The sequence below is a fragment of the Aplysia californica genome, unplaced genomic scaffold (assembly GCF_000002075.1).
Source record: "Aplysia californica isolate F4 #8 unplaced genomic scaffold, AplCal3.0 scaffold00144, whole genome shotgun sequence".
NCBI classification, from domain to species: domain Eukaryota; kingdom Metazoa; phylum Mollusca; class Gastropoda; order Aplysiida; family Aplysiidae; genus Aplysia; species Aplysia californica.
Window position 1 is genome coordinate 444,474 of NW_004797414.1, and position 12,259 is coordinate 456,732.

General features: G+C 38.9%; 1 protein-coding gene across 2 annotated transcripts in view; it reads right to left on the reverse strand.

Moving 5' to 3' along the window:
• Positions 1 to 12,259, reverse strand: part of LOC101862574 (signal recognition particle receptor subunit alpha homolog) — a 43,087-nt gene that overhangs the window by 17,348 nt on the left and 13,480 nt on the right. For both annotated transcript variants that reach the window (XM_035969403.1, XM_005096988.3), the window contains exons 2-7: positions 10,921 to 11,004; positions 10,090 to 10,295; positions 9,170 to 9,285; positions 6,801 to 6,978; positions 3,278 to 3,413; positions 2,602 to 2,729 (exon numbers count right to left, since the gene is read on the reverse strand). In XM_035969403.1, coding sequence (XP_035825296.1) covers positions 2,602 to 2,729; positions 3,278 to 3,413; positions 6,801 to 6,978; positions 9,170 to 9,281 — 554 coding nt within the window. In that variant the 5' untranslated portion in view covers positions 9,282 to 9,285; positions 10,090 to 10,295; positions 10,921 to 11,004. The remainder of the gene's footprint in view (positions 1 to 2,601; positions 2,730 to 3,277; positions 3,414 to 6,800; positions 6,979 to 9,169; positions 9,286 to 10,089; positions 10,296 to 10,920; positions 11,005 to 12,259) is intronic.

Sequence of the window (12,259 nt, forward strand, 5' to 3'; positions counted from 1 at the left end):
CTGATATGTAACACTTAAATCTCACACTCAGCACCTGAAGCATATTATTATTCCATCTATGAGCTGGATTCGGCCGAGAAGTCGAGGGAAATTGAAAGCACCGAACAAAGGTTCAATGAGCGCATGTGATTGTGTCACTGGGAAAAGAGTGTCGTAAACATTCCCCCCATTGTCAAGGCTAGGCGAGCGTAGTGAGAGCGACTGACAAAAGAAAAATTGGTTAGTTTGTTATATCGAGTTAAAAAGACATACTTCTATGTTGTATTTGTTGTATTCTCTCTTTCTCTCTCTCATCTATCTCCATGGGTGAATGTTTGTCATTATAACTGTAGTAGCCTACTCTCCTAGATTTCGTGATAGTCAATGTCAAGGCCTAGATCTGGATTTAGTAGATCGTGAACCTATGCACCCGGTACCGGTACACTATCCTTTGATCTTATCAGTCATTACCGAAGTGAGACTATTTTTAAACCTAATGTTTTTCCTTTAAAATAGTTTAGACCTTGATAGATTATCGGAATACATTGATCATTACTTTAGCTTGGTAGACAGATCTACATAATTATTTAGATCTAGATTACAAAGGGCCCTAGAGTAGGATTCAGTAGGACACTCTCATACTCTATCCAACAAGCAGTGCTCCCACCAGCCGAAGCTGTAAAGTAAGGAAAATTGTGCAGGGGGTCTGGGGGCCGCACAGGCCCCTAGCACGGTCCAGGGACAGAGCCCCGGTGGGGGTTCAAGGGGCGAAGCCCCAGAAGAAATTTTAATTTAGTGCTTTTAGAGGGTTGAAAATGGCATTTGGAAGCCTGTTTGAAGAGATTGCCTGCAAGCCACAACATTTATTTTTCCACCAACAATTTGTCTTGTTTGATTTCTTCACCAAGATCTACATAATATATTTCCATTGATGGCAATGTTTAAAAGCAGGTTCCCGTTCCATTGCTACTATAATTCAATTAATTTGTCACCGCACCATTGATAAAAGGCAAAACTGGGAAAAATGAATAGATATGTACTTTCACAATACAGTTACCCAGTGTATACTCTAATTTTCCATAAATTTCACGCCTGAATGTCGCATGTCACAACCTCAGAACACCACTTCAAATTATTCTTGACTTTAGTAGTTGTAGGCTGGTTTTAGCATAAATTTCTTCCATCGCTGCCCTTATCACATTCCCGTGCCGTAGAATCTTCGTATTGATCATTTCTCTAGATCTAGATCTAGACAAATTTGTAAAAAAGTTTCTTTCTGACATTTACTGTCTAAGATCACAAGTCAATTTACTTGATCAACGTGCAGATTTTCCTGCCACGGCAACAATCCGAAGATAGACAGACAGAATGAGTGAATGATAGAAAGGAGGAAACTGGCACAAAAAGTTCGCCAGATTTTGATCAATCCACAGGTAAAAATGTACTTTCGACAAGCCCGCAATGAAAGCCTGGGGCATAGCATAATACTAATAATGGCCGATTGCAGGAAATGCGCAATCTGACAAGTTTCTATAACATAAACTTATTGCCGAGAGAATTACCGTAAATATCCGTAACTTATACTAGTTCTAGATGATACGAAGGCGAGTACAGATCTTTTGCAACGGAATTTCGGTAGTCCTACGCTGTCGCAGCTTTTTACAGAGGGAGTTGATAATGATGGAGGAACAAGTACAGAACTGGCAGAAAGTACGGATTTCCATAAAAATACGTAAGAGTGGAAGCACTGAACAAGCCCAAGGCCAAGCCATCGGGGCTCAGTCACACGCTCGCTGGGGGTGTGGCCTTTTTTACGCTGGCACATTTTCTTTAGAGAGGGAAAGAGGCAGCTGCAGCATCTTATGGTAGGGTATACTATCTTTGCCCACACACACTTCGGCTGTGGAAACACGGGCCTACTGTACACTCAGCGCATGTAAGCTACACTTAATCATGACCCACGGGGAAGCGAGGACGCCGGAACTTGCAAATCGGTGTATATCGATGCAGGACAAAAAGAAAAGGGCTCAATCTTCCTAATCTCAATCAGTAGCAGTTCACAACATGAATGAATTGAACGGTTCTCCAGAACAGAGGCTTCTCTTTCATCCTACTTCTTTTACATGGCTCAGCCGCATTTAGCATGGGAGGGAAATGTGCTGGCTACACTATCATAAAACTTTGATGTTAATTGACTAACTGACTGTAAGTCTTTTTTTTTTTTTGTTTCAGTAAAAATTTTACAGCACTTGCGATGATTTAGTAAGAGTTTTACAAAAGACAACAGATGTTTGATAGGAAAGAAGGAGCAAACCATACCAGAGCACCCACCAACCACCCACTCAGCACTTGCAAAACAACAAGTTCATTTAAGCGCTGAAGAATGGATGTGTTGCAAGAGAGTAACACATGCAAAAAAGGAGGAGAGATAAGGACAATAGATGTTTAACAGGAAAGAAGACACAAACCCCACCAGAGCACCTGCCGAGACCCCTGATTTACACAGTATCAATATACACAAATGCTTCCAATATTGGGGGGTTCTCTTGAAATTTTTGTCATATTATCAACTGCTTTTCAAATGACAGGCAACATTTACATGAGAATAATGCCACAACTTACCCTGCTGTTTTAGTCTTCTGATGAACTTCCTCTTCCTCTTCTTCCTCCTCGAAATCATCATCGTCATCGTCATCGTCCTCAGGCTCGATGTCTTGAAGTTGGCCTGACATCTTTCCAACCAGAGCTTGCTGCGTGGTGAAAATATCCAAAGTTAACAGTTTTATTGGTTTATTTACTTTACAAAATGTTTTACAGCACTTGCAACACAATAAGGTCATATAAGTGGGGAAGATTAGAAGCGTTACAAGAGAGTGATAAACACAAAAAAAGGAGATATAAGGGCAACAGAAGTTTGAAAGGAAAGAAGGAGATCCGCCAACCAAACACTAACATTGTTGTTGAGTCAGGCTTCACGCAATAATAGTGACATTTCACCAACCTTAATTCAAAACTATCCGAGATCTTAACTATTTTAAAATAAAAGCATTCAGTCAAATCTACCGGTAACACCCTCCAGCCGTTAATACTAGTCAAACAAAAGTAAACTTCCCGAGAGACAAGTCGTGGCCTCAGAACTATTTTGTCCAAAGTGTACTTAAATAAAGAGTGACTTTGGACAAAATGGTTCTGAAGCGACGAAGTAAACACATTTTTAATTCCAAAATAACCTTGATTTTGACAAAATAAAACGAATCAGTTCTAGAATCATTTCGGACCAGTTTCCAGACAATCGCACCTCAGCCTTCGTTGGAACTGCTGCGTCGTCCTCCTTCGTCTCGCTACGATCCAACTCGGCAATGTCCTTGTTGGAGACACTGTCATTCCACTTGGTCGCTTGCTTACCCTTACGCTTTGGAGCCTCCGGGCTTTTGCTGAAAGAAGGGCAATGGAAGCACATAAATAAAATAAATTAAAAATTTCAGTAACATACATATGACTATAGATAGCCTTTCACTACTTGTTTGCATGCATTACTTTTTCCTATACAATTGGATAACTAACTCTATCTCTCTCCATCCTTCCCTCTTTCTATATTCATCCAACTATTTGTACATAATTATTTAACTTATCCCTTCGTCTAAAATGACTGTTGGGGAACCAAGGGTGATGGAGCAACCACTTTTCTCCATCCTTCTCTATCCCAGACTGAACATTCTTGAACTCCAGTCTTTTCAGGAGTTTTCCAAGGCTCTAAATCCATTTGACTCTGTTTTATCAGAGACAGACATTAAATTCAAAGGCTTCACCGCTCAAATAAACTAATAGTATTGATAGGGGCGTTAAACCTATACACTTGCTTTTACTTAAATTACTATTATTATCATTATTATCTTTTGAAAAGTACAGTATAAGCAAAAAGACTGCATGTTGTTACCAGGCAAACAAACGCTTTGCAAAATCCCAAGTTCATGTTTTTAAGAATATTATACTTTTGATAATAACTTTCGTATTTACTTCAAAGTAAATCTTCTTGTCTTGGTAACAACATTCAGTTTTCTTGGATCTCCTGTAAAATTGTGAAAATTGCATATACTGTACATTTAAAAATGGCGCCAGACAAACCTTGCTCGCACAATCAACCCTTTCACTTAATTACCAGAGGCTCTTGCGGTCCGGCAGGTTCAAAACCAGACAGCGAGGAAAAATTTCCTTCTTTATAATTTTCTCTTTGAAACCCCCTTTCCTGCTCTCTAACCATGTTCTGTCGTCTGCTTTCGTCTCCACTTTCTGTCCCATCCCACCTCCACCAAAATTTTTGCCCCCTCATCCAGGCTCCTGACTCTTTCTGCAGCCTTTCTACTGCTATTCCTTGGCTCCTTCTTACTACTGTCTTTCAGCCACACCCCTGATGTGAAGCCCCGGTTACACGCAATGATAAATTGTATCAGATTCGTTGTTGATGAGAACTATCTGTTTTATCAAACTGTGTTGTCTGTTCACACGTTCCAATCTATCGTCCAGTTTTCTTTCGATCGAGGAGATTCCTTGTCATAAAGCCACCATGTCTCTTTGCGACAACAGCGATTTGCCTGCACTCTATGTGAAGGTTTCGAGCTCTGGACCAAGTGAATGAAAGGCGAACACTGTACCTCTAGATCATGAGAGCCCCCCCCCCCCCCCCTCAACATTTTGATATAGCAGAACAGTGTCTTTAGAAAAGGGTGGCCATACTGTAGGCCTACCGTGTTGTGTGTAGAAGTAGAAGCTTTGACTTTGACTTGACAGCAGATGTGCAAGGCACCGAGTGACCTTAATTAGACCTGCATGTGAGCCTCAACCAGCTTGTCTGAAAATTTTGCGCAACCATAAGAGCTTTTGTGGGTGTCATAAGGAAGGACTTCCGAGTAACGAGCGACCACCCCAACAAACACAATAAAGAAGAGACCTAACCCTAACCCTACCCCTAGGCCTACCCCAAAAAAGAACCTGCAACGGGCCTCATGTAAAAAGGCCAGCACAAGTCCAAAATGAAAAAATGAAAATTTTTTTTTAAACCACACTCCAAAACAAACAAGGAGCATCGTATGGCCTAGATTCTACATCTACATTTCTATAATAGGGTTTGATACAATAACACAATAGAATTGGAATATGAATCCTCCATAAAGATCTAGTAATCTAAATAAATCTAGATAAAGATCTAGATCTTGTAAAACAAGTGAATAGGAATAGGCCTTGAACTAGTAATCCGTATCTGATTCCGAACAGAGGGACTCAGCTGAGTCTAGATTCTAAATAAATAAATAATTCACCCACCTGATGAAATGCTTTTTCGGAGTGCTTATTGGCCCACATGGGCATATAAAATTTCCCATAGAACATTTATTATTTGCCCTCAAAATTGCGAGTTATCTCCCCTGTGTTTGGCGGCGCCCCCCCCCCCCCCCCACCCCCTCAAATCCACAAATGATAATTTAAAATGAAAATACAACAGCAAAATCCACAATAAATATCAGAGAAATTATTTTATATTATAATTATACACTTCTCTAAGGCTTAAGTTAATATTATATTTTACACCTGAAAGTAAGTCAATTTCTACTATAATATTAGGGAAGTACAGATCTAGATCTTGAATGACTCCTAAACCAACAAGATCCCAAAAGATAACAAAAACTCATTTGTGTTATTAAGGATACAGAATGCTAAAAGTAATAGCCGTATTTATTATTTCTTATTTTTAAATCTTAATAATCAAAAACTACTACAGCTAGAGAAAGAACGAAAAGTCCTCTCATCTTCAAAAATAGCTCAACAAATAAGTCCATCAATCACATATTTTAAATTGAGAATGTATAGCTTTACAATCTAATGCTAAAAAAAAAAAGATGAACAATAGCTAAGAAGTTAGAGAACAAGTTGGGACAATACCATGTATGAAATACTTTGAAAAACAATGCATTAAACGGCCCATGTGGGCCAATAAGCTCCAGCTTATTTGCCCATGTGGGCCAATAAGAGCAGCCATGCTTTTTACCAACATTAATATTACAGCACAACCTATGATAGGGTGTGACACAATAGAATTGGAACATGAATCCTCCATTGAGGTCTATAATGATCTATATAAATCTAGATCCAGATCTAGATTCTATTAGAAAAGTGAGTCGGACTTGAATGAATCCACACGATCTGAACAATTGAATTAGATCCACACGATCTGAACAATTGAATTAGTCAACAAACGAAATTCAAAATGGCCGCTCGTGCACGAAACTGAAAGTAGATAATTTAGGTCGCCGTCCTTTTTCGTATTCGCATTTCTACTCAGGTTCCGACAATTATGTCGGAAACGTCGACGTCGGCAGTCGGCACGAAAAAGAAAGTGCCGACAAAGCCGACGGGAGAAAAAGGGGGCGCTGGCAGTCGGCCAGGCCTCGCACTACGCACATTGACCGATACAGGTGGGACTAGCGATAGCATCTGCCGGCTCGCTGGTCGGGTCGCAAATGTCGGATTTCAGACGATTGTCGGCAAACATGCAGGTCTACTTAATGCACAGCGTCACCCTTGACTAAATAATAAAATTGCTAAGGATAGGTAAGATCTAACACCTAGCCTTCTCCGCTAAGTTACGCACATAAAAGATCCCTAGGTGGTCCCAAATTGATAAAAGTAGGCTTCGGCTGCCACCCACGAAAATTCAAAATTAATTCCTACCCAACTGAAAATTTTTAATGTGTACAGCCCTCTTATGACTGTATGCATTAAACAGCGCCATAGAACACTTACCAAAACAAAATAAAAAACTGAATTACCTGGCAGCTGGCGTTTTCTTCTTGCCTCTCATCATGAGCTTCTGCAGGTTCCTCTGCCTTGTCTCCTCATCCAGCACACCATTCTCTGACGGCACCTCCGGGGTGTTGGAAGCCGATGACTGCGACGAATTGGACGATGGATTTGACGCTACCGACTTAGGAGAGTCGTTGCTGACTCCTGTGACACACGACAAATTGAACTCACTTACAATGAATGAATAAATAAATAAATAAATTACACTTCAACAATCTTCAAAGGGCCGTGTGGCAAACATGCATACACACATAATCACATAATTACATATCAAAACCCACAAATAAACAGACAATATTACACCGATGCAAAACAAATTTATACAAATGCATTACTAGTTGCTACTGTGCAGCATCTGGGGGGGGTGTTTTGTTTTGTTTTTTGATAGCGTATCACGTTTTGCTCAAAGATACCCCCCCCCCCCCCCTCTCTCTTTTCGCCCCATGACTACCTATCCTATCCAACCACCATGTCAAAACACTTGCTTGACATTATCACTAGCGTGTCTGAACTGATTAACAAGTCTGCCACCAGAGCCCCTCAATAGTTTGGAACCAGGGTCAAGGCAAAAGCAGCCACCATCGCCACAGACAGACAAAGACGATAATATAGCAATCATGGAATGGAGCAGAGATGGAAGACCATGCTACAGACCCACCAAGATAGAATGGGGGATACTTCTTCTCTTTTTCACACATATAAAGTCCCTTTTTAGGACAAGCTGGCTAACCAAGATTTTTCAGGAGTTTCCAGAAATCTTGACCTACACAAAAAGTGGGCATTGCCCTACCGCTATGAGAAGTTTGGTTTCATTGGAGTGCATATGTTTGGTTATAGAGAAAACTCACCTTGTCTTTTAAAGAAACTGAACAAGGGTCCAAAAACTTAAGCTTTGATTTTCTCAAAACAGCATTTTTCTGGATACCCCCCTTGTGTTTAAAAGCAACCTTATACAGAGATGCGGCACCAAATACTGAAAAGTACAGACTTGCGGTACAAGTCTTCGTTGTGAAAAAAAAACAAGTAATTTCTTTTGGTCTTAATTTAAAGTACAAATTCTACGAGATATTAGATTAACTCTTTTTTTTTTTTCTTTCGACAGTGAAATTACATATGCCAAGAATAATATAACATATATAAGTCGGACGCAGCCAAAGACTTCCAAAATGACAGTTCATCGGGTATAGACCATTGTGGTCTAGAAAATCAGAAAGCTCAAATAAAACAAGACAACATTCTTTTAAAATGATCTTATCTTCAACATCTTACGACTCAAATTTCCATTCCACTTTCACCAATCTCCATGTCTTTATTTCATTTATTGCTATATCTGACCAATAGAGCATAAGGAGCTAATCAACAGAAGAATGCCCCTTTCAACCCCACGGCTCTAGAGAATTCACACTTTGACTTCCTTGCCAGGATTATTCATTCTACTTGATTATCTTGCTCAGTCTACGGACGTAGTGTGGCAGCCAGCTAGGCATTTAAACGTAGTTGTTCCCATATCTCAGTCCCTGTCCGCTGTGAGGCACCCATCTGAGGGCAGGTGTACTGACTCAAATCGTATACAGTAACCATCCCCAAGTACACTATGTCATACCTGTCCAGACCAGAGTGCAAACTCACTGTCTTGAATCAAGTGTGAGTCAGAAGTATCAAAAAGACATATTATGGGCCAGCTGTTCAATGTATAAAACTCAAATGTTTGAAACATTTTTTTATTCCAGGTTCTTAATCTGTAGTATCAGTGCATGTGTCAAAAAATATGTCATTTAAATACTAAACATTGAAAAAAAAGAAAGAAAAAAAGACATAATACTGACACACAGACAATTGTGTCACAACACTGTGGAATCAGGTGCTCATCAATTTTTGGTCATGTGGAGTTATTGGTATCACCTAAAAGCTTGTTCATTTGCCTTGCTTTCAATGAAAGAATTACCCATTTATATTAAGTACATGACACTGAATGAGGTGAGGGTACCTGGTCTCAGAGGTAAAATTGGTGAGAAAATGGCCACCAAAGTTTGGTTATTCAGGAAGCCTCAGAGTCCGTTGAAACTGACAACTTACATTTTTATGCCTTTAATCAACTTTTTTCAATATAATTCACACTGAAATGGGTTCTTAAATGGACATAGACACTGTTGTCTAAAAAACACAATTTCTTTACTTTCATTATTTTGACGAGCGACTGAATTCACCACACTGCCTCACAATTGTTAAAAGAATGTAGTTTTTTTCTCTCTCCAGAAAAAAAAGTTACTTTCTGGGCTTAGTCAATTTGAACTAATTGCTGAGGATATACTGACAATTTGTCAGTGAGGCTTACCTTTAGGAACCTTGTTCTCCTTCCCTTTCAGTGGCTTCTTTTCCTCTTTCTTGTTTTCAATCATGGAAGACACGGTTTTCTTAGACTTCTGAGAGTCCTCAAATGTTCTCATTTTTCTTCAGTTCAGGATCATCAATGACACAAGGGGGGAAAAAAACACCAAAAAACTTAGATTGTGGAAGACTATTTCAAAGTTGTTTTCCTTAATAGACGAAATATTTTGGTCCAGTGAAGGGAAGGCAATGAAGAAAAAAAAGACTAGACGTTATTAAGAAGACCAGTCTTTGAGACAAAGGTAAATCTAACCTACTTTTTTGGCACATCCTTTAAGGAATAGATTAAGGGGAATTCAGCTCATATTCTCTTACTCAAATCCAATACTTAAAACATGTGTTCTGTATGATAATTCACTCCGTTGCTTTCTCCGATAAATCAGCTGATACCACCAAATGACCTGATTTCACTCTCACTTTGACCAAGAAAGTACAACTATGCCTTTCAAACTTTTATTCACATCTTCTTTTATTTTACACAGCACCTAAGATATGTAAAACTACGATAATTAACAATACAGCCTTACATAAATAGACTCAGCAACCTACTACACCATGGCATTGAGCCAAAAGGAAGGAAGTCAGCAACAACTGGATTGCTCATAGCATCATATCAGAAACACCCCGCCCCTAAAAATTAATTAGCCCGATGCCATAAGGGATGAACAACTATGGGAGTAACAAACCTAAAGGAAGTGAGAAACAACTGGATAGAAAGAGGTGGAGACAAAAGCCCAGTAAAGAAGTGCATAAAGAGTTTTTGTCTGAGGCCTTTACTCCATCGTCCCCTTACTCCAGCATCGGGTAAGAAAGGCTATGGTGATGATGATCCCTCTCCTCCCCAAATGCAGACACACTTGAGCTTACCTCCCTGCCTTCTGTTCCTGCCTACTCTCCTCCTCCTTCTCCCTCAGCAGCTGGTGGAAGCAGTCGGTAAACTCGCTGAAGTTGAGGCTCACCCCGGACTGGTTCAAGTTAAGCAAGGCCAACTTGTAGCGCTCTCGGAACTCCAGCTGGATGTCGGTCAACAGCTTGTCCACGTACGACAGCTGCAGGATGTTTTGGTACGCAACCTGGGATGACATGCATGATGACAACAAAAGCAAATGTTAACAAACTCTTTTTTTTTTCTTTTTTTTAATCCTTTTTTCTAAAATAAATCCATACATTTTTTTGACATTTATTTATGGCAGACAACATGTTAGAAATGGTGGGTATTTTGAAGAAAATTCCCATAGAGGATTGAAGAAGACACTGAACTAAAATATTGTACACAAATATATTGCTACATAATTTTAACATTCATTATGAATAGCATCAAGTGGAAAATTGGTCATTAGCGTGATCCCAACGTTACCCTTAGCTGAAAGACTACACCTTTCACATTTCATTTTTAAAATATTAAGACTAACATTGTGATTTCCATACATACTTTCTTCCCCAAATTTTAACATCAAGCTAATACCATGTGCCTACTGGCAAAATTGTTTCAGTTCCGCTCAGTTCCGTTCGGTTGTCTGGGCTAGCCAGCATTTTCTCAGAACAGGGAGAAAAACTATCTTCGTGGCACAAACCGAAAGAAATTCTTACCAAATTCCTCCATTAGAGTCCAAAGTTCCTCTTGTCAGAAGGACAATTCCTAAAATCACATTCCCTATACAAAATAACAATATAACACAGCACAAGAAAAAAACTCACCACAAATATCAACTCAAACTCATTGTCCAGTTTATACTTCAGAGTCAGCGACTCGTGAGAGAATGAGTTGTTCCCTGTACGTTCCTGAGAACAAAAAATAAACATTCTTTGATATTGTAAACCACAAACGTTGGCACAGAAAGAAAAAAAAAACCTCAACAAAGCAAACTCGATCTCGCAGGTCAGTGCAATTTTAAGTAACCCAAAAAAACAAATTGCTATTATAGAGGTATAATAATAATCGTCCGACGTGATGAAAAGAGACAAATCCCCCCAAATAGACACATCATCAGCATCAACAAGGCACTGATCTTGCCTGAATCTACCTTTCAACCCACCTTTCATCTCAAGAAACAAAGTTTCAAAGAGGCATCACAAAAGCTTGTATAAAATTAATTTTATTTTTTCCAGTTTTGTCTACACCAGCAACCAGATATGAAAAATAATATATCAAACAAAAACTGTAAACTAAAAGATTATAATACTTATTGAAGTTTTAATTTAAATGGCAGCCAATAGTTCACTGATAAGATCAGGTTCAATCTTTTTCTTATATTTGTCTTTGCCATCTAACTCCATAATTTACAACCAGATTTAGATCAAAATCCTCATTATTGTTCAATTCCTCCTTCTAACCAGGCATTAGCTCTTAGTTTATTGCTTATTTCATACCCCTTTCATTGCCATGATAACCATCCAGAGCACCATCCTGGAGATCTACAATAGCTACATTCAGTCTCAGTTCAAGTATGAAAAAAACATTAGATTCAAATAACCATTAAACTTTCTGTTTATCGCACTTTCAAAGTCAAAGAAAAGCTACAAAATTGGCAGAAACCGGAAGCACGTAAGTTGAACAAGATTTTCGTTCTTTTTATAATATTATAATCAAATTACAAGAAAACCCAGACCAAGGCCATTGCTGGTCCTAAACTAAGTACAAACTGATGGTCAAGTTAGCTTCTTAATAAATTTGTATTTCTGTGCTAAAAAAGAGCCTAAACCTGACTTTTCTTTATTCCACATTGACATCACTCATAGTGTGTAGAGCATCATTACAGCTTTTAAAAAGTTCTTTCTTTTGAACTGAAATCATTTGTTTCACTTTCCTATTTGTAAAAAAAAGTACAGGATATTGCATGGAAATTATGGAATCACACACAGGGGGCCTGCCAGTGTCAGTACATGTAATTGGTTTTGGTGGAACGCTCTAACATAGCACATTTAAATCTATACAGGTATATATATTTAGAATCTAATGAAGGTAGGAACATCAAATTAAATGACGTTACACAATACCTTTTGTAGAAACATCAAATTAAATGACGTTACACTATAC